The sequence below is a fragment of the Panthera leo genome, chromosome B3, assembly GCF_018350215.1.
Source record: "Panthera leo isolate Ple1 chromosome B3, P.leo_Ple1_pat1.1, whole genome shotgun sequence".
NCBI classification, from domain to species: domain Eukaryota; kingdom Metazoa; phylum Chordata; class Mammalia; order Carnivora; family Felidae; genus Panthera; species Panthera leo.
In genome coordinates this window covers 3,857,901-3,881,616 of record NC_056684.1, presented here as the reverse complement: position 1 = coordinate 3,881,616, position 23,716 = coordinate 3,857,901, and the positions used below count along the sequence as shown (strand labels likewise).

At 40.6% G+C, this 23,716-nt stretch overlaps 1 protein-coding gene across 2 annotated transcripts in view; it reads right to left on the bottom strand.

Annotated features, from left to right (window-relative positions):
- Nucleotides 1-23,716, bottom strand: part of BTBD1 (BTB domain containing 1) — a 41,990-nt gene that overhangs the window by 10,743 nt on the left and 7,531 nt on the right. For both annotated transcript variants that reach the window (XR_006203283.1, XM_042940871.1), the window contains exons 2-4: nucleotides 19,614-19,770; nucleotides 14,895-15,000; nucleotides 7,690-7,887 (exon numbers count right to left, since the gene is read on the bottom strand). Coding sequence is in view for 1 of the 2 variants with exons in the window: in XM_042940871.1 (XP_042796805.1) it covers nucleotides 7,690-7,887; nucleotides 14,895-15,000; nucleotides 19,614-19,770 (461 nt within the window). In the remaining variant the exon portion in view is untranslated. The remainder of the gene's footprint in view (nucleotides 1-7,689; nucleotides 7,888-14,894; nucleotides 15,001-19,613; nucleotides 19,771-23,716) is intronic.

Here is a 23,716-nt window from a genome sequence, read left to right as displayed (position 1 = left end):
GAAATAAAAATCTGACCTTAGTAAAACCGACTGGATTTCAATCCCTAACTTTGTAACACTCCAAACGAAGTGAATTCAAATCCGGAAGAGGTAAAGTAACGATGAGGCAGAAAATTTTGAGCATGTATTTAATTGTAAGGATTTCAAAATCCATTTGAAGTTAACCTAATAGGTCCTAAGTGTGAAAACCGTTAGTAAATAAATCAAAGCTTAGATGAAACTCTGAAATCGCAGAAGGATCTCTGGATTTTTCTATCCATCCACCCCCTCTGTGCACCACGGACACCTGTTCACCAGGAAGAAGAGTCATTCCCTACGGGGGCAATGCTCACGTGGTAGCCAGAGCTCTCACTACCTATCTACACCCCACCTAGAGGGGGAAACACATGGGATGGTGCTTGCTTCCAGCGTTCAGAAATCAGCAGAGGGCAGAAGCTAAGACTGGATGAGCTGTGCAAGCAGCACGTCACGTATGTTACAGTGTTCCCATTCACTGCTTCTAAAAAAGCCCGTTCAGTTCAAATTTATCCAGGAATAAATGCCACTCCTAATAAAAAGATGCCAGATCCCTTACAAGACTGGTAAAAGCAATCTAAATAAGAGACTGCACAACACCAGAAATTTGGTTTAGAAGTCCTAAATTCAGACAGTACTGTAAAACCCCCTGATTTTAAACATTAGATTAATCTATCAACCTGCCAGACCTGGCCCCAACAGTGATTTGCAGCCTCTGGATGAGGAAAGAGTGTAAAAAAGGAAGAAAGAAAAAAAAAAAAAAACAACAACTAAAAACTTAAAACCTGCATTTTAGTAAAAAGAACAGAACTGGGAGTGCTAATATCAACAGAGATGGGGATGAACCCATGTGACTTTCTCAGAATGACAAGGACTAACATAACACAAAAGAATTAAAATGTTCCAGGTGAGAAAAAACGATAAAAAGCAGGGACACACATACAGGTCACAAGTGTTCCTGAAGAACTAATAATAAGAAATAGGACGCAGGGGCGCCTGGGTGGCTCACTCGGTTAAACGTCCAACTTGGGCTCGGGTCATGATCTTGTGGTCCGTGGGTTTGAGCCCCGCGTCGGGCTCTGCACTGACAGCTCGGAGCCTGGAGCCTGTTTTGGATTCTGTGTCTCCCTCTCTCTGCCCCTCCCCCACTCACGCTCACTCAAGAATAAACAAACATTAAAAAGAAAATTAAAATTAAAAGATGATGTAATAATTCAAAACTATAATAAAACTTCCTTAGTTGAAAAAAGAAGTCTTCGGATCAGGAAACTGTTCTCAGATATGAGCCATATACCTACTGCAAGAAAGTAATCAGATACGACCTAGTATGACCTAGAACCAGGCCCACCACAGTTGTGTCACCGTAACGTGTTGTGTGTGTGTGTGACCAGTCACCAAGTGGTCTGCAAAGGTTGAAAGGAATAACACACCACTGTAACCTTCTTATCTCCAATAGGGATGAGCAGTAAGTATTGTTTTATTGTGAAATGGAGAATTAAGAAAACTGAGGGGGGAAAAATAAACACAGAATTTCTAATTTCCAAATCTAGACAGGGAAAAAAAAAAAGCAAACATACTCAACAGCAAAATAGATAAAGGGAATTCTCCATAAAAACATTTTTAAAAGCACAATACAGAGGCAATATAGGGAAAAGAATATGCCTAACAGCAAAAGAAACATTATTTGACTACATAAAAATACTAAGGAGTGTGGTCTGTAGGATGGAATCATCTACATCACAGAACAACTATGGATGAAATACATAAAATAGCTATTTTTAAGTTGACAACAGCTGAGGCAGTCAGTGTTTGAGAAGGGAAATGTGTTGAGATGAAGCCATATATTTGTCACTATTTCTCCCCCTTGGGATATTTGCTGATCTGCTTCACAGGGCATAAATGCCAAACAGAAACAGGCAACCTAGAAATCATGTAATCCTCACTGGACTGAGGAGACAAACACTGGAATTTAAAGCTACCAAAGCAGCCAGACAACAATGCTGCAGAAAGTGGGTAAGAGAGGTAAGACCAACATTTTCTGCACAATTTCTCTAGGAAGTGTTTGCTGATTCCTAAGCTATGATAAGCAAGGGAAAATTATGAGACCAAGAAACCAAGCAGAAAGAAACTGCTAAGAAACTAAAGATTTAACAGAAATTTCAGGGGTCTTAAAATGCTGGGGGGAGAAGTCCCCAAATATTTGAAAATTTGGCTATCATGGGTCATAAAGAAAAATCACCATGAAAACGAGAGAGTATTTTTTATCGAATGATAATGAAAATACATATCAAAACTTGTGAAGTGAAGGGCACCTGGGTGGCCCAGTCGGTAAGCGTCTGATGTCGGCTCAGGTCATGACCTCGCGGTCCGTGATTCGAGCCCTGCACTGGGCTCTGTGCTGACAGCTCAGCTTTGGATTCTGTGTCTCTCTCTCTCTGCCCCTCCCTTGCTTGCACTCTGTCCATCTTTCTCTCTCAAAGATAAAAATAAACATTCAATAAAAAAAAGAAAGGAAAAAAAACCCCACAAAGACTGACAAAATAATCCCCAGCAAACTAAAATCAAATGAAGGAGATAATAAAAAAGCAGAAGTTAATGGAATGGAAAACATACATACAATAGAAAATATTAATAAAGCCAGAAGTTGGTTCTTAGAAAAAATTAATAAAATGTATAAACCACTAGGCAAGGCTGATCAAAGAAGATACAATCTACCGATATCAGAAATGAGTATGGGAGGGGCGGGTAAGGGCTCAGTCTGTTAAGCATCCAACTCTTGATTTCGCCTCAGGTCATGATCTCACTGTTCCTGAGTTTGAGCCCACTTGGGCTCCAGGCTGCCAGTGTGGAGCCTGCTTGGGATTCTCTCTCTCCCTCTGCCCCTCTGCCGCTTGCTCTTGTGCTTGCTCTAAAATAAATAAACTTAAAAAAAAAAAAAAAAAAGGAAAGAAATGAATATAGGGACACAGTTTAGACTCCACAGATATAGAGATAATAAAAAGATATTGTAACATTCATGTTAAAAAAATTAAAAGGCTAGAGGCAACGGTTACAAAAAGAAATAGTGCTATGCTACTCTATCTAAGAAATTGAATCTCTAATTAAAAACCTTCCACAGGGGCACCTGGCTCACTCAGTACTGTGCAACTCTTGGTCTTGGGGTTGTGAGTTTGAGCCCCATGTTGGATGTAGAGATTACTTTAAAAAATTAAAAAAAAAAAAAATCTATTAAAAATGTTCCATAAAGTAAACTCTGGATCCAGATAACTTCACTGGCAAATTTTCCTAAACATTTAAGAAAAAAAACAACACCAATCTTACACAATCTCTTGAACACTGAAAAAAACAAGCATTTGTTAAGTTTTGGATGAGACCAGCATAAATTTGGTAATCCACATCTGACAATTACAAGAAAGGAAAATTATAGACTAATTTCTCTCATGAAATAGTCATAAAAATATTTTAAAATTTAGCAAATTGGATCTGGTAACATAGGATAAAGCGTTGACAACTAAGTCTACCTTACATAAGAAATCCAAAATAGGTTTAATTTGGGAAATCAGTCTAGTTCACCAAGTTAAGAAAATAAAGCAAGGAGCATCTCTCTACTTGCGAGATGGGATGCTGCCCAATTATGAACCGCTTAGTAAGGCCAATTACAAATAAGAAAGAAAAAGAAAATAAAGGGGAAAACCACTGTATCATGACAAGATGAAGAGAAGTATTTGATAAAATTCATTATAAAACTCTTAGCAGACTAGAAACAGAGGGAAACTTGCTTAATCCAATACGAGGCACCTACAAAACATTTACAGCAAGCCTACTCTGGGGAAATAGTAAAGCTTTGTGTGTAACACTGGAATGAGACGAGATGTTCGCTACCAGCACTGCTATTCACTAATATGCCAGAGGTCCTAGACCACATAATAAAGCAAGAAAAAGAAATAAAATGTCTAAGGATTAGACAGGAAGAAGGAGAATTATTACTGTTTGCAGTGGCATGATTGTACATGTAGACTATGTACAGTGACCTACAAATAAATTATTAGAATCAGTGAATTTAGCAAGTTCACTAGATACAAGGTCAATATAGAAAAATCAACTGTATTTCTATCAGTGAACAATTGATTATAACATGGAAATTTTAAAGACAATCATTTACAATAGCATTTAAAAAATGAAATATCTAGGGGCGCCTAGGTGGCTCAGTCGGTTAAATGTCCAACTTCAGCTCAGGTCACGGTCTCACAGTCTGTGAGTTCAAGCTCCGCATGGGGCTCTGTGCTGACAGCTCAGAGCCTGGAGCCTGCTTCGGATTCTGTGTCTCCCTCTCTCTCTGCCCCTCCCCTGCTCATGCTCTGTCTCTCTCTGTAAAAACAACAACAACAAAAAAAAAAACAAAACAAAAAAATGAAATATCTAGGGGCGCCTGGGTGGCTCAGTTGGTTAAACGTCCGACTTCAGCTCAGGTCATGATGTCACGGCTTGTGGGTTCGAGCCCCGCATCGGGCTCTGTGCTGACAGCTCGGAGCCTGGAGCCTGCTTCGAATTCTGTGTCTCCCTCTCTCTCTGACCCTCCCCAACTCGTGCTCTCTCTCTCTCAAAAACATTAAAAAAAATAATTAAAAAAAAAAAAAGTATCTAGGTTAGAATAAACCTCCCCAAAAGCATACAAGACCTCTACCAGAAAACTCAAAATATTACTAAAAGAGATTTTAAAAGACTTAGATAAATGCTGATGGATTGAAAGACTCAATATTACAAAAATGCCATTTATCCCCACACCAATCTAAGTTCCAATCAAAATATGATAATTTGCGGGGTGGGGGGTGCGGGGGAGAGGTAGAAATTGACAAGGTGATTAAAAAATTTACTTATATGTGGGGCACCTGGGTAGCTCAGTCTGTTAAGCATCCGATTCTTGGTTTCAGCTCAGGTCATGATCTCATGGTTTGTGGGTTTGAGCCCCGCGTCAGGCAGGCTCTGCTGCCAGTGTGGAGCCTGCCTGGGATTCTCTTTCCTTCTCTCTCAAAAAATAAATAAACTTTAAAAAATACATTAATATGAAAATGCAAAAGACCAAAAATAGCCAAGATAATCTTGAAGAAGAACAAAGCTGGGGAGTTTTCGCTATCAGATTTCAAGATTTGGTGTAAAACTATAGAACTAAAACTATGCAGGATTGGTACAAGAATAAACAAATGTAATAGTGGAACAGAATATAGAAACTCTAGAAACAGATTCATTCACACAAAGTCACCTGATTTACAACAAAGTTGGCCCTGCAATGTATGCGAGACAAAGATAGTTTTTTAATATATGGCTTGATAGGGAAAAAAATGAACTTTAACCTTAACTTTTTTTTTAATTTTATCTTTTATTTCTTGAAATTTACATCCAAATTAGTGAGCATATAGTGAAGCAATGATTTCAGTAGATTCCTTAGTGCCCCTTCCCCATTTAGCCCATCCCCCCTCCCACACCCCCTTCAGTAACCTTCAGTTTGTTCTCCATATTTATGAGTCTCTTCTGTTTTGTCCCCCTCCCTGTTTTTATATATATTATTTTTGTTTCCCTTCCCTTATATGTTCATCTATTTTGTCTCTTAAAGTCCTCATATGAGTGCAGTCATATGATATTTGTCTTTTTCTGACTAATTTCACTTAGCATAATACCCTCCAGTTCCATCCACGTAGGTGCAAATGGCAAGATTTGGCATGCAACGGAAATGTTTACATATGTCTCCTAAGTGACATGTACAAGAATGTTCTTAATGGCCACCAAAGAGAAACAACCCAGATGTTCAACAACAGTAAAATGCATAAATAAATCATGGCACATTCCTATGACAGATTATACAACAGTGAAAACACTACCTCAAGGATGAAATCTAACAGACATAACGTTAAGAGAAAAAAGCCAGGGGTGCCTGGGTGGCTCAGTCGGTTAAGCATCCAACTCTTGATTTCGGCTCAATTCACGATCTCACAGTGGGTGAGCTGGAGCTCCACATCAGTCAGCACAGAGCCTGCTTGGAATTCTCTCTCCCTCCCTCTCTCTCTGCCCCTCCCCCACTCACTTACACACTCTCTCTTAAAGATAAACTTTAAAAAAAGAAAAAGCCATATACAAAAGAGCACATACTGTATGTATGATTTCCTTTATATTAAGTTTAAAATTCAGAAGACATGAACAGACATTTCTCGAAAGAAGACACAGAGATGGCCAAGAGACACATGAAGAGGCTCAACATCACTCATCATCAGGGAAATGCAAATCAAAACCACGAGATATCACCAGAATGGCTAAAATCAACAACACAAGAAATAACAGGTGTTGGCAAAAATGTGGAGAAAAAGGAATCCTCTTGCACTGTTGGTGGGAGTGCAAACTGGGGCGGCCACTATGGAAAACAGTATGGAGGATCCTCAAAAAGTTAAAAATAGAACTACCCTACGATCCAGCAATCACACTATTAGGTATTTACCCAAAGAATACAAAGACACTAAAAAAAAAGAATACAAAGACCCTAATTCAAAGGGATTCTTGCACCCCTATGTGTATAGCAGCATTACCTACAATAGCCAAGATATGGAAACAGCCCAAGTGTCCATCAATTGATGAGTGGATAAAGAAGATGTGGTGCGTATGTATGTACGTACGTACGTACACACACACACACACACACACACACACACACACACACACACCCCCAATGGAATATTACTCAGTCATAAAAATGAATGCAATCTTACCATTTGCAATAACATGGGTGGAGCTAAAGAGTATAATGCTAAGTGAAGTTTGTCAGTCAGAGAAAGATAAATATATCATGTCACTCCTATGTGGAATTTAGGAAACAGATGACCATATGGGTAAGAGACAGGCAAACCAAGAAACTACAGAGAACACACTGATGGTTACCAGGGGGAAAGGGGTGGGAGGATGGGGTAAACGGCTGAAGGAGAGTTAGAGGCCCAGGCCGTCAGTTATGGGATGAACAAATCATGGGAATAAAAAGTAACAGCACAGGGGCGCCTGGGTGGCGCAGTCGGTTAAGCGTCCGACTTCAGCCAGGTCACGATCTCGCGGTCTGTGAGTTCGAGCCCCGCGTCAGGCTCTGGGCTGATGGCTCGGAGCCTGGAGCCTGTTTCCGATTCTGTGTCTCCCTCTCTCTCTGCCCCTCCCCCGTTCATGCTCTGTCTCTCTCTGTCCCAAAAATAAATAAAAAACGTTGAAAAAAAAAATTAAAAAAAAAAAAATAAAAATAAAAAAAAAAATAAAAAAAAAAAAAAAGTAAAAAAGTAACAGCACAGGGAATATAGTCCATGATACCGTAGTAGTCTTAGGTGGTGACAGGTGGCTACACTTGCGGTGAGCATACAGCCCCGTAGAACAGAATCACCACCTGTACCCCAGAGACTAACGTAACACTTGTGCACACTATAGCCCCCACCCAAAAAAGAAGAACCTAGTGCACATATCAAAATAAATAACTAACTTACAATGTTATCTTGAAGGGCTACCAGAAGTAAAGGAAATTACACACACCTCCATGTGTCATGTGACTAGAGCTCAGTAAGTACCAGCTTCTTTCCCTCTTTTGCACAGGGAGGCTGGCTGACTGCCTGTTGGCATAGTTTCACACAGATTTTGGTCAAGTTATAGCCCTACCTGCTGCAAACTCTTCAATGGTCATCAGTGGAAACCGGATCAAGGACAGTGCTTTTCCTAGAACTTTCTGTTTGTTTCCAAAAGTCACAGGCAATTGTTGTCTTTGACATTCCGCTTCTGCCCATCGTACAACGGCTCCAAAAAGTCGACTCTCTCTAATACTAAGTGTGTCTCTTTCCAGAACGGCACAGAGTGTGTCTACAGGGAAAATACAAGAATAAATCAAATTAGGAATATTTTGATCTTTAACAAAACACCAACAAACAGACTTACATTAAGTTTTCAAATCTCAATTAAAAAAGGAGATTAGATACTTAAAACTACAGCCCCTATACTTAAAAATATTAAAGAATGAAAACAATTAAACAGCAAAGTTTTCTTTAAAACAGTGCTATAAAGTGTGGTGCCTGGGTGGCTCATTTGGTTAAGCTTCCGACTCTTGATATCGGCTCAGGTCGTGACCTCACGGTTCATGAGATCAAGTCCCATGTCAGGCTCTGCACTGACAGCACAGAGCCTGCTTGGGATTCTCTCTTTTTCCCTCCCTCTGCCTCTCCCCTGCTCACGCACTTGTCTCTCTCTCTCTCTCTCTCTCTCTCTCAAAATAAACATTAAAAAACAAAACAAAACAGAGTTTAGGGGACGTCTGGGTGGCTCAGTCAGGTAAGCATCCCACCTCAGCTCAGGTCATGATCTCACAGTTCGTGAGTTCAAGCCCCACGTTGTGCTCTATGTTGACAGCTCAGAGCCTGGAGCCTGCTTCAGATTCTGTGTCTCCCTCTCTCTTTGACCCTCCCTCGCTCATGTGCTCTCACTTCCTCTCAAAAATAAACGTTAAAAATTTTATTAAAAAAAAGAGTTTAAATAATTGCTATGAAGTTAATATTCAACTTTTTCTTTACCATACATGGAAGCTTAGGTACAGTATCTCCTTGTATATTTGTGCCATTTATTAAGCAAACTCAAATACCCAGAGTAAGATTAATTGTAAGTCTGAGAAAAGGGCTTCAAATTAGTGACATACATAATTCTATAAAGACTACAGATAACCATTCATTCGTTCCCCAAATATTCCTTATTAAGCACTCACTGTGTGTCAGGCACTGTTCTAGACGCTAAGGATACATCACTGAATAAAAAATTAAAAATAAGTCCCTTGCCTTTATGGAACTTACATTCTAGTGGGGGTTAACATTAAACATAAATAGATTTAACAAGTTAGATGCTAAGTGTAGGACAGACCGTAGGGTGAGAGGAATCCCAAGTGCAGTTTAAAACAGGATGGCTTTGGGGTGCCTGGGTGGCTCAGTCGGTTGAGCATCCAACTTCGGCTCAGGTCACGATCTCGCGGTATGTGAGTTCGAGCCCCGCGTCAGGCTCTGTGCTGACTGCTCAGAGCCTGGAGCCTGTTTCAGATTCTGTGTCTCCCTCTCTCTCTGACCCTCCCCCGTTCGTGCTCTGTCTCTGTCTCAAAAATAAATAAACGTTAAAAAAAAAAAATTTTTTTTTAATAAAATAAAATAAAATAAAACAAAACAAAACAGGATGGCTTTGGGGCACCTGGATGGCTCAGTCGGTTGAGCGTCCAACTTCAGCTCAGGTCATGATCTCACGGCTCATGAGTTCGAGCCCCACGTCAGGATCTGTGCTGACAGCTCAGAGCCTGGAGCCTGCTTCTGCTTCTGTGTCTCCCTCTCTCTCTGCCCCTAACCCACTTGCATTCTGTCTCTGTCCCTCTCAAAATAAACATTAAAAAAAAAATTGTTTTTAAATAAATAAATAAATAAATAAATAAATAAATAAATAAATAAATAAATAAATAAAAAAAACAGGGCGGCTTGGGCAGCTCGTCTGAGCCAAGACTTGACGGGGGGTATGGGGGAGTCAGCCAGAGGCCTAGCCAGAAGTGTTTGGCATGTCCAGTGTGACGGCTCTCCCATCGAAGTGTGCCTGGCATGTGTGAGGACCAAGCCAGGAGGCCAGTGTGGCTAGACTGCAGTGGGCAAGAGGGAAAAGTGGTAGGCGAGGAGGCCAGAAATGGAGGGAAATGGGGTACAATCTTATAGCACCCTGTCAATCATCTGGCTTTTACTCTGAGTACAAAGGAGAACGAACCCCTGGAGGATTCTGAGCTGTGACATTTTATGTTCTAGAAGGATCACGCTGGCAGCCATGTTGAGAGGAGACTCTAGTGGAGGTCAGAGTGGAAAGGAGATCAGTTAGAAGGCTCCTGCTCTGATCCACATCAGAGGTGATGACGGCCTGGACCAGGAGGAAGTGGTGAAAAACCATCAGATTCAGGATATACCCTGAAGGAGGACTCAGTGTGATGTCCTAACAGACTGAATACTGGGGGTGATAGGAGTCAAGGGTAATTCCCGGGTTTATAGTCTAAGCAACGGACCGACGACAGTGGCATCAACTGAGATGGGAAAGCCTACAGAGGCGGCCTTGGGGGATGGTGAGAGGGGGATCTGGAGTTTCGTTTGGGACATGTGAAGTGTGAAATCCCTATCTGACATCCAAGCATAAACGTCCGGCCCAGAACTCAGGCCCTCACTCAGAACCTTTCTCCTTTAATCAGAGGCAAAACTCGAATCTGCTCAGCTTTTCTATAGTAGACCAAAAGCAGGAAGTCCAGAGACAGGCCATAGAGGCCAAGAGACCAGAACAAAACGACAGGCTGCACCCAAACAGAGACAGAGGAGAGAGGGAATGTGTGACAAGTAGATGGAAGTGCCTGAAAAGCATCACAGTCCAAAGAGTCTTTCTGAAGAGGAAGACTGAAAACCCAAGACAAAAAACACGTCAGAGGCCTGAGGGCTTCGCTAATACAATAACTGATACTCATAATAACGACGCTTAATAATCACAGGATTCCAATAAAAATGAGGATGCCGTACTTACATACATTCACTGTGCTTAAATTACCCAGTAATACACATCTAAGAAAAATTTATTTAAAAAAAATTCGATTCCGTAATGGTCTACACATTCATACTACATCCAAACACTTGGTCAGTATTGAACCACAGCTATCATTCGAGCAGATGTCAACACAGAGGCTCAACATTATGTTAAAAATGAGTAGGTTATACATAATTTTTTTTTAAATCAAGTTTTTCCTTCTCTGGTAGCTGAGCAGATGAATACAGAGTACAGTTCCATAAAGCTTTTCCACAGGTAAATGAATGTAAACCAATATACCTCAATATTCTGTAGGATTAGGAATATACACTGACCAAAATTAATCATTCAGTGGGAAAACAGACAACTTTGGATCCACATATCTCTACTTTGTATGCTAATAAACTTCAGGAAAGATAAACAAAGAACCTTAACATATCAGCAGGGGAAAAAACACATTATACTGGCCTTGGCATAATGTAAATTTGCTTTTTTCTATCAATGTGACACAGAACCTTCTTCCTTTAGCAAAAAGCTCTAAGAGAGAAACAGCATCTCTCTGGAGGAAGCACATCCCTCCAGAACGTATATTCGAATCCCAGAGGAGAAAAAGCTTCTCTAGAATCTAAAACTATAAAAAGAGCTCCTGGGGTGTCTGGGTGCTCAGTCAGTTGAGCATCTGACTCTTGATTTCAGTTCAGGTCATGATCTCATGGTTTGTGAGCTCAAGCCCTGCGTCAGGCTCTGTGCTAACAATGTGGAACCTGCTTGGGATTCTCTCTCCCTCTCTCTGACCCTACTGTGAGCTCTCTCTTTAAATAAGCAAACAAACACACATTTAAAAAAAAAAAAAAAAAAAAAAAGCTCTTGAAGCATGGCCCAACCTTCTTTCTCTCAGCTCCTAGACTTCTCTTTCATCCCAATTTTTCACAAGTACACTTGAAGCAAACTGGACTATGGTGTGGAAACACACAGGTCTTCTATTGGCAGATATGTTATACTAAGAAATTACAGCTGAGAGCCCAGTAAAGATCATAAAAACAGCTAAGATTATGTTTTGTACACGTAATGCAAGACTAGATTTTAATATAAGCAATGGTGAATCAAATCAAATCAACAAATATTTTGAGTATTTACACTGCACAAGGCACCTACTTCAAGACCCCCAGGCTCCAATGGCACACTGTCTAACATAGGAGCTATTTACAAAACAACTTCCAGGACAAGTCGCTCAGATGCAAGCAATGCTATTTCAAACATAAACTGAATTACAAATGGAGTGACAACCCCCTAGGGGAAAAAAATTAGGATTAAGCAATGTGTCCCAGCAATGTGGGCAGTGCCTGGGGCTCTCAAACATCCAGTCAGTGGATATTATGTATAGTGGGGAGGACCCAATCTAGCCCCTGCCCTTCAGGATAATTAATGCAAGATGATTGTACATCCTTCCCGAGGTACAGTGCAATAGACAGACAAACTCACAATGGGATGTGGTTATAACAGAATATACTAAATGTCATGGAGGAGGGCAGGGTGTCAATTCTTAAGAAAGAAGTCACTGCAGAAGTATAATTTTAGCCAAGACATTAAAAATGAGTGAGAGGTAGGGGCGCCTGGGTGGCTCAATCGGTTAAGTGTCCGGCTCTTGATTTCAGCTCAGGTCATAATCTCACGGTTAGTGAGTTCGAGCCCCATTCGGCTCTGCACTGACAACGCGGAGCCTGCTTAGGATTCTCTCTCTTCCTGTCTCTCGGTCCCTCCCCTGCTCATGCTCTGTCTCTCTCTCTCTCAAAATAAATAAACGTGAAAAAGAAAAAAAAAAAAAAAAAAAAAAGGATGAGTGAGAACTAGCCAAGGTGGGAAGGAAAGGAAACATTCTAGACACAGTCCAGTTGGTCAACAAATACTAACTGAACAGGTACTATGTTCTACTGTCTTTAGTGTTACAAATACAGTGGTAACGCAACAAAGTCCCTGCCTTCAAAGAGTTTACAATCAGGGTGCCTGGCTGGTTCAGTCGGTAAAGCACGTGATTCTTGATCTCGGGGTTTTAAATTCAAGCCCCATGCTGGGTGTAGAGATTACTGAGAAATAAAATCTTAAAAGAAAAAAAAAGCTTACAATCTAGGTGGGGAAGGTAGATAACCATCATAAACATACACAGACAAATACACAGACACGTACAAAAATACCTACTTAAGAATTTCAGATAGTGAAACCTACTGTGAGTAAAATAAATCAGAGTAACAGAAAAGGATTGTTTAGGGGAACATGGTATCTACTTTGACTAAGGTCTGGGACAGCCTCTCTCAGGTCTCATCTAACTTGGTATCAGAATGATTAAAAGGAGGAAGCCACATACAGATTCAAGGCAAAAGGATTCCAATTCGTGGGAATAGTAAACACAAAGGCTTAAAATAGAAATAACCCTGGCTAGTGTTTATGAAACACAGTGAATAATGGGGAGAGTGAGAGAAGACAAGGTCAGGTACAGACAGAGACAGGCAGTGAGTACTGGCTGTTTACAAAACATCTGTTTTCTCTTCTTCTTGAGATGTGACTTGTATCTCCTAGCTTCCTCTGAATTTAAGTGGGATAATGTTGCTGAATCCCAGACAATGAAGTAAGAGCCAAAATGAGGGTGCCATACCGAGGCCAAAGCTTTTAAAACGTGGGTGTTTTCCCTGCCCATACTTTTTCCTGTCTACTGGCAAGACAGATAATAACATAATAATACACAACAGATAACTCATATATATTTTATGTTCATCATGATGAAGAGAATATTTAAAGCCATAGGCCTAGATTAGCTGTCTCCTCTCCTGCAATAACAACATTCAGACTCCCCAGCCTCATCAGATGGGATGTGGTTATAACAGGATACACCAAATGTATTTAATGTACAACCTGGTTTACCCTGCCTCGATCTCACACACGCTTCCTCATGGGGCTCCACCTGCTTCGAATGTCGCCCTCTCTTCACTCCCCAAATACTACCCATTCTTTAGGGCCCATGGCAGAATCTCCTGTCAAGACTTTCGTAACACTACTCAATTTGAGGTAATCCCTCCATATTTTGGATTTGAAGAGTAATTACTTTCTATATGTGTAGCTTAGAAAAGGTAAAAATCACATTTTACTGTATGTTATCCAGATTTTTCTATTAAATCTTAATTTTTACATGCTTGTTCCTTGATTCTCCAATTAGATCATAGTTTCCTTAAGAAAAATCACATCCTACTCCTCTTCGTATTTTTTTTAAATAATTTTTAAAAATGCTTGTTGGTTGGGGCTCTTGGGTGGCTTAGTCGGTTAAGTGTCCAATTTCAGCTCAGGTCATGATCTTACAGTTGGTGAGTTCAAGCCCCGCGATGGGCTCTGTGCTCACAGCTCAGAGCCTGGAGCCTGTTTCGGTTTCTGTTGTCTCCCTCTCTCTCTGCCCTCCCCCACTCGTACTCTGTCTCTCTCCCTCTCAAAAATAAATAAACATTTAAAACAATGTTCGTTTACTGATTGATTGACTGACTGATTGGGCGGGGAGCTGGGGGGGAGCAGAGAGAGGGAAAGAGAGGATCCTAAGCAGGCTCCACCGACAGTGTGGAGCCCAATGTGGGGCTTGAACCACAAACCATGAGAGCATGACCTGAGCTGAAATCAAGAGTCAGATGCTCAACTGACTGAGCCACCCAGGCGCCCCTCTTCTTTGTTTTTCTGAAATGATTCTACTATAATGCTGTGCACATGGTGCATTCAGTGAATATTTATTTATTTTTGAATGTTTATTTTTGTTGAGGGGGGGAAGGGTCAGAGAGAGAGGGGGACAGAGGATCAGAAGTGGGCTCTGTACCAACAACAGACAGTCCCACTCAACCACTGAGCCAGCCACACAGGCACCCCAGTGAATATTTATTTGATTTGACATTTTGTAAAAGGTGATAACGTAGAATTTATCACCAAAATAAAGAAAGCAAAAATTTTTAAATGTCGACTTATTTAATTTGGAAAAACCACTATTTTAAAAACAGCCCGTTCACCAGAAAGGGTGACTGTTAAGGTGTTACTGTATTTAAACCGTATGATCTGGGGGCACCTGGGGGGGCTCGGTCGGTTGAACATATGCCTTCAGCTCAGGTCATGATCTCACGGTTTGCAAGTTCGAGCCCCACATCAGGCTGTCTGCTTCAGATCCTCTGTCCCCACCTCTCTCTCCTCTCCCCTGCTAGCTCTCTCTCTCTCAAAAATAAACATTACAAAAGTAAATTAAATAATCGGCACAGTTGGAATCCTGGAGGACTCACCTATATCGATATCAGTAAAGCCCTCTGCACTTATCGCATCCATCGTGCTTTTGTCTATCGTGTCCAGGCAGAGACTAGCCAGCTGAGGTTCATCAAATAATCGGGCCTAAACATACAGAGAGACAGTTATTTTATTCTCATAGTTATCTTACTTTTAGACAGTACATATTCAGTTAATGCTGTAAAGTTACAATTGGTAATTATGTAAAAACACCAACTTAAAATACCATTATAATGTGTATATATTCTTAAAAGTTTCCCTTCCACAATCAGAAATGAAAAGCTAAGAGCACAAATGCTCCGCTTAGATAACAAATACACACTGATGACCTGTTATTTTCCTTTCCATCTACTCATATACACACACTGCCTGGTTTCTTATACGTTACTTATTTTGATCCTTAACAAACGCTCTAGGTTAGATAAGGCAGACATGATTATCCCATTTTCCAGATGTGGAAACAGGCTTAGAAAGGTGTGCTGACTTGCCTAATATGATCTGGCTAGTCATGCTGCAGAGTCGTTATTAAATCCGAGTTGTAGGATACTGTCACTAAGTTATATCAATTGTCAAGCATACAGTACAAACAGATCAGATTTATTTTCTTCCATTTTCTGTCTTGATGTGGGGAGAGAATGAAGTACAGGAATTTCAGAGCACGAAAGCTCTGGGAACCTAAGCAAACAGCAGGCCAACAACTGAAAAGCAAATAATAGACACACGACAATCTTATACGACAGTGAGGATGATCTACAACTACATACAATAATATGAGTGAAACGCACAAACACAATGACAAACAAAAGAAGCCATAGTATAAACTGAGCAAAAAAATGTATACTGTATGATTCCAATAAAGCTAATCTCGGTTTTAAGAATTCAGAAGCCAAGCTTATAATACGTGATTAATCAGGATGTGTATTATAATTAAAAAAAAAAAAAACAACCCAAGTTTAAAAGCCAGGCATTGGGGAAGGGGTGGGAGTATCCAAACTCAAATGAGACTTAAAAAATTGTAACACTGAAAACAGATGTGATGATAGGTGTGCCAGTGACCAAGCTTTCATTCTGGCCTAGTATCAGGTCCATTTACATTTAACAGTATGGACAAACACAAGACGCACACAGATATTCATGCTGGCAATAATGCAATTAATTAACCATTATTTGGCATGGCTGATGACTCTTATTTGTAAAGTAAAATTCATTTTCAAAGGATTCAATAACTCAGGTGCTACTGACCTATTACGTTAACAAACATCCCTAAACTAAAGAGTTATCTTGTGTTTTATGGGGGAGAAAAGACAGCAATAAACACACTGGAATGAATTTAAAATAGATACACACATTACAGATCATATGTAACTGTACTTACACGTATAAAATATGCATATATTTTTAAGTCAGTAGAACGTTTCTTAAAATTATGCAATACTCAAACATGTCTGAAAATGCTCTTCTTGAGGCCCTTGGGTGGCTCAAGTCAGTTAAGCATCTGATTCTTGATTTTGGCACCGGTCGTAATCTCGTAGTTCATGGGTTCGAGCCCCGTGTTGGGCTCTGCACTGACAGTGCAGAGCCTGCTTGGGATTCTCTCTCTCTTTCTCTCTCTCTGTCCCTCCCCCACTCTCTCTCTCTTTCCCAAAATAAACAAATAAACTTAAAAAAAATTTTTTTAATGTTCTTCTTAGATTATATATTGGGCTTATATTAATTTGCTTAGTCAAAATTTTCCAAAAAAATAATATAAAATCTGTATTTAGTAGAATAAAATTAACTCTATTCCTTGTTATTTTCCCTTAAAATGTTTTTAATTTAGAAATAATTTCAAATTTGCAGAAAAGATGCAAGTAAAAAGAACACCATATACCCTTTACCCAGATGTACCTATCTAAATGTTATTTATCTAATATTTCACCTCTTTATCATTTGTGCTCTCTATACACACACAGGCGTGCGCACACACACACATTATGTATATATACACATACATGTATGCATATATATGTATATGTAAATGGGAAAATAATGTATAAGAAAACAGACAACGTATAGTGAGTGTGTGTATATTTGAGGTGAACTATTCAAGAATAAATTACAGCACCACAGCCCTTACCCTTAAATACTTGACTATTTCTTATATAACCATAGTAATTGACTTTGATAAATAACCATACAATATTTTTATCTCATCTACTGTATTTCAGTTTTGCCAACTGACCCAATTTTTTATAACACTTTTCCTCCTACAATAGGATCCGGTCTAGGATCACAGTCTGATGAATTTTTAAAATATGAAAAACACATTTTTATCAAATGAAATTCTAGACATTTTAACTGGCAGGTATTTTAACTGGCCAACTCAACTATATTTCCAGTGTTCGTGCAAAAATTGATCTTTCACTCTAAGAAAAACAATTTTTATAAAAATTATTTTATTCAGAACAGCAATGTTTCAGTGACTCTTCAGTTACACAGGCAGTATCAAGTTTCCTAGGGAATCTATTGTTGCTACTTAGAGTAAAATACATCCTTCTCAAAATTTAGTTTGAGTCTGGCATCATCTCTGAAAAAAATATCACTTCCTAACAAGCGTCTCTTCCCGGTCTCACTCATGCTGGTACAGCACACTGGCCTCCTGTTTCAGCGTGAAGCTGGCAAAGGTCCTCTCAAGTAATTGACATGCTCAGTGCAAATGACTCACTTGGCAGGAAGAAGAACTTCACATGACAATTCGTGGGCTAATTCACATGACCCCGCCAGTGAAAAATGTGCAGTAAAATTGGGTTCTCAGACCAACCACACGCTGAAAAGCTCCTTTTCTTTCTCGTAGTGACAGCTGTTAACCCTTACTACTCAAAGTGTGGTCCAGAAGCACTGGCATCATCTGAAAGCTCATGAGAAATGCAGACTCTTAGGTCTCACCTTGGACCTGCGGAACTAGAAACCGTATTTTAATTGTCAGAGTTTAATTCATTGGTTTCTGAATTTTTCCATAAGCTTTTAAAATAAAAGTAATTAAGTGATCCCCTCCACATACCTTAAAACCCTTGGACGATAAAGAATCTTAGGAATATCAACTTCCATAATCGATTTTCATCACAAACTCAAAAGAGGGGGAAATGCAAGGATATGTTGCTTAACAGGTCTATGACCTTGGTCAAATTGATTCATATTTCTGCCTCTGTCTCCTTACCTGTTAAGTGGGGACAATAAGAAAACCTAGAACACCTACCCCTCCCAAAGTTACTGTAGAAGATTAAATGAATTAATGCAGACAAAGTCCTGACACACAATCACCACTCAAGACATTCTGCTATCATCCTTACTCAGGATCACCACACCTTAAGAACGACTGGTTGAAGGTTGGGATCTTAGGTTTACCACCTGCTGTCTAATGTGAAGTAAGATATTTAGCCCTTTACACTTCCATTGCTTCATCTTTAAAATGGGGACAACAGTAAGTAGCACCACAGAGCTGCAACGCGGGCTAACTGTGATACTACACGCAAAGTGACTAGCTTAGTGTCTGGCGCACCATGTCCAGAATGGAGTTCGGCGATTATGTCCACGAGGTGACCTCGGTGTGCTCTTTCTTCCCTAGCCTCAAATATTTGTTGACAGATGACTGAACAAACAACAGCAACAAAAGGTGCCGTCATACAACTTCCATATGACAGAACAGACGCAGAGCCGGGCAACCCGAGCTCTGGGCCCCGGCCCCAGCCAGCCTGCTGGGAGCCTTTGGGCAGGTAGTCCATTGGCCCAGGTTTGAGTTTTCCAGCTGGAAAATGAAAGAGGTGAACTAGGGGACATCTGTGACCGGTTCCAGTACTAACAGTCAACAGGATTATGTATTATCAGCTTACAATTGTTTTCTCCTCATTTTAACTTGCTTCCCTCTGTAAAGACCCTATCTCCAAATAAGATCACATTCTGAGGTTCTGGGAACTGGGATTTCAACACATAAATTTTGGAGAAACAATTCAACCCTTAGCACAAGGTACAGGCTGGCTTGGAACTTTTTAAACAATTCATACAAGGGTATTATAACTTGGTCTAAAAAGAAAAACAAGTGATTTATTTATATCTGAAGTAAAGCTCAGATTACAGGCGTTTAACAAATGCTAAATAGTACGATATAGACTGGCTAATAGTTCCACAGATGTGTTCAGTTTGTAAAAATTCATCAGACTGAGTGCTTAAGATAATGTGTACTTTTCTGCATGTATACTATATTTAGTGGAAACTTTTAAATATCAGAGAAAGAACATTTCACATAAACCTGAAATTCTAATTCCTCCAAGCTTTCAGATTAAGTACAAAGACAGTAAACCTTGAAACTTATCTGGACTTAAAAAGTCCAGATCCAACAAAAATCTTTATTCCAGATCCAACAAAAATTGAGACAAAAGACGTCCAGAAAACCCTATGCTATCACATGCTCACTCGCAGCAGGAACAAACTGGATCCCAATTCCAATTCTAAACATCCGTGTGACTTTGAGTCACAGTAGCCTGCTTACATAAAGCCTCAGTTTCTTACACGATACTGTATTGACTCTAATTTGCTTTTCTAAAATCATATGAATCTGATATACTTCCCTGAATGGTACCATAAAAATAATTACATATACTTTAAGTTAATCTAGAATTCTCCAGGAAATACTTAATACTCATGTAGCTATGAGGATACCGACCTTCGCTACATTCACTTACCTGAGTAAGTAACATAAAGGCATTATCTGCCCTAAGATGTTTGGTGAGAAATTCCACACAGTGTGCTTCCAAGGCTGGGACTGCATATTTCTTAGCAGTATAAAGAGTGGTCATAACCGTCTCTGGGCCAATTTGAACTTCATCTGAATACAGAAATCTGGAAAGCAAATGGGAAATTACAGAGATGGCCATTAGTATTTTAGAGAAGCAATCCACCAGTGTGAAACCTCTGAGGAATATTTTCAAAGATAATGAGCACACTGAAAAACCACCTGAAATTTACACCCAACTTAGCAGGGCTACAGGGCCTTTGCACGTACATCATCTCATTTTATTCTTACTCAGTCCTCAGTAAGGCAGTGTCTCCATTTTACAGACAAAACTGAAGTGAAGATCACAAGACAGACTCCTCCCTCTTAAGCCAAATTTTCAGAGGTCTTTTAGCAGCTCAGGACAGGAATCGTTCACTTATCTTTCCGTCATCAAAGGACGTTCATTTAAACAAATCTACGGATAGCTGAGGTTCATACCTCTAGAGGTCAAACATTCATGTATTTGCTGATAACGGTGTCTTGTTATTCTGGGCATCTTTTAACCTTTTATTATTATTTCCAAATTAGCAAAATGCCCACAGACGATCACTGGGGCTTTGGAGGAATAAACAATTTAATAATATCTTAAATGACCCCTGTAATGTGCTTTTGGGTATTTAGGTCCAATGTTCTCTCAAAACACTATCAGTCCAATACTGCCTCCTCCCAGTTTGCTGCTGCTAACTGCCAGATTGCTAGATAGATCAGCTTCATAGAACTGCGAATAAAGCATACGATTCTCAGTGAGGGCCTGCGCAGTTCTTGTTGAACTATCCGGGAGCGTCTACACATCAACTCTAGGCCCCTGTTGGGGCTCCTCAGAGACCCTCCACGGACTGTCCAGTCCCCAACCACATGCAGGAAAACCGAGGGGAGAAGTATGGCATTAAGAACAACTGCGTTTGAGAGATACTAAAGACGTTACAATGCTTATTACACGTATATTCCTGGGCCCCAAGTCCTAAAACAGGAAAACCTGTTAACATTTTTCAGAACCTTCTATGCCCCGGGAGGCCGCAAAGAAGGGAGGCTCTATTTCATGTCCCTACCCTCTGGCTTTCCAGTTCCTCTCCTTTCATTCCCATGTCCGTAGTCACCACCCAAGGTGAACCGCTAGCCCCTCACCTCCCCGCAGCCTCTAGCCACAACCAAACACCGGCGCTCCCCTCACAGCATCACCGAGCTTACAACTATCCCAGGTGGAGGCTGCTCGTGCTCATCCTCCTCCATAGCTCAACCTTGACAGTGAAGGCTGCTGTGTTTCAGGATTACACCGTTCCAAAATACCATATTTTTTTTTTCTGGGGCGCCTGGGGGGCTCAGTCGGTTAAGTGTCTGACTCTTGATTTCGGCTCAGGTGGTGATCTCACAGCTCCGTGAGTTCGAGCCCCATTGGACTCTGCACTGACAGCACGGAGCCTGCTTGGGATTCTGTTTCTCCCTCTCTCTCCCTGCCCCTCCCCTCCTCTTTCTCTCCCCAAAATAAATAAACTTAAAATATATATATATATATTTTTCCAAAAACCTCCTTTTAGAGACTCAAGTCAACATTCTGTATTACCCTTATACTATTTAGCTTAAAGTTACATGCCACACTTTGTGAAGAGCACAGGAATTAAAAACCAAGTAAGGCACAATCACTTACAGTCGGGGGGAAAGGGATAAACAAAAGGAAGAGAGAAAATGAACATTTGTTGAGTGCCTGCCATGGGACAGGTGCCAGTTCATGTAATCCTCCCACAAGGAAGGCAGGTGCTGTTACCTGCATTTAGAAGACGAGGAAACACAAAAGCTGTCTAACATCAACACCCCCTTTCTGCACTGTCTGCCTCCAGTGCTAGACTGTCATGCCCACCAGGTGAGCGCCGTTTTATCTGTGTGGCCTCAGGAAGAGATGGCTTGGGTCTGGGCCTGTGCCACCACCTGCCAGCCATGTGACTTTAAACAAACTACCATCAGTGGTGCTCCCTTCTGAAAAGAGAGGAGAGTGACAGTCTCCCCTTCATTACGTGCACATGAGGATTAGTAGAAATCACAATACGTGAAGTGTTTTACATAGTGTCTGACAAATACTTAGCCTCAGCAAACGTTCGCTATTTATTTTTACGTTGCTTCATTATTTTATGTCCGCTATTTTCCTCTGTTTTAGAAGATCTCCTTGCTGTTGTCTTCCGGCCCTTCTGTTTTTCTTCCCAGCAATCACATGCTCACATTTCTAAGAATTCTTGCTTCCTAGTTGTCCTTTTTCACCTCCACAGCATCATGTCTGTTTTATGGATGCAAAAATGTTAAATCTCCAAGATGCTATTAACCAATGTTTTTAAGGTTCCTTTCCATTTCCTGAATGATCTACTTCCTCCAGGATCATCTGTTTCGGTCTTTGTCGTTCATGTTCTCATTTTCCTCACATGTCAAATGCCCAGTGGTTGTCTCCAGTTTGGAATTCTAGAAGCAAGCTTTCTCTGCGTCTGTAGATGGGCCTGTTTTCCAGCTAAAACCATCCCCCAAATGAACAGGCCAGCTGAGAGCTCTGTACATGGGGGCTTGCCGACCGGCACCTTGCATGGGAGTGGGAAAGGAGCTGGGGCAGGGGCCGCCTCACGCCATCATTCTAGGGTCCCTGAGCTGTCCCAGGCAGTTTGCTCCGTTCATTTAAAGAGGAACCTGTCCCGAGGTCGTCACCGGCAGTTAGTCTGCAAGAGCTGGCCAAGGATGTAGTCTGTAAGCCAGTTTTAAATTTGACTCCCATGTTATAGCTCACCTTCTCATTTCCCCCCATCCTCACTACCCATCCGGGCCTCGAGGGCCTCGAACTGAGCGGGGGCTGAGCCAGGGAAGGCAGCGCCCACCCCCGCAGTCCCCAGGCTCTGGAATCTGGGCTCCAGTCATCTGCTTGCTTTCATTACCAGCACACTTTCAACTGCTCTGTCCCTTTTCCACACTGTTGGCTTCCAATCCATTTCCCTTCCTCTCTTTCCATGAAGGGATTTATTCTCTTTTGTATTTTCTTACAGTCACTTGAACTGGGAGAGAGATAGAAGGCTGACTGCAAGCTCAGTTCCCCTCTTGAATTAGAAACCTATGACGTTTTAATTTTAAGGGCAAGGTAGGAAGAATCTTTACGTCTATCTGCTTTAATTTTTTTTTTCAGGCAAAAATTACTAGAGTTACAAAATAAAGAACTGAAATGTGGGGCCTTTATTACCATTTGCCTCTGTATGTGAGTAGATTCAAACTTCAGGACACAAGCACATGGCTCTGTAAGCATCTACAAGTGGGGGCTTTGACATCTGCAAAAGCCCCCTAGAGAAATTTCTACTTGAGGGACGATCTAAAAGATGACCAGAGGGTAGGAAGAACACGCCAGCAACGAGAGAGAATTGCGGTTTTAGACTATTCTATTTGAGACACACACACACCCCGTTCAATTTGCTTTTATTAAGTTACAATTTGGTATTACACCTTCAGCTTACATCAAGGAATATTTTAAAGAAACATCTATGTCCAAAACCGCGGATTAAGGACACTGTTCATTTCAGTAAAGCCTCCTTTATAAGGAAACCTCGCCAGGAATTCTTTCACTCGTCTGATTATCAGACAGAGCTGTGCATCCCTAAGCAGGTGGTTTGTTTTTAACCTGACAAATAATATGTATGAATTATAACTGACCAGCTAGGTTTCTTGTTTTGCATTAGCTGCTAAAACAATTAAGGTGAAATCTATAGTTTCCCGATAGCATGCATTTTTGTGTTAGCTTCATCTTGGCTTTATTTATCTTTGTGTTTTTTGGTAAGATGTTCTAAATTCTTTCTGTTGTATGTAAACAACAAGAAAAGGAACTCTATGCTTCTTGTATTTTCCCCCAGCATCTTTCCTACAATACCAGGCACAGTGTAGGCACACGGCTAACCCTTAATATTTACCTATTACCTGACTAGACAATTCCATACAAGCTTCTATGTAACAAGCAAAGGAATCATTTTCATTTCTAATGAGGAAATAGGCTATTTA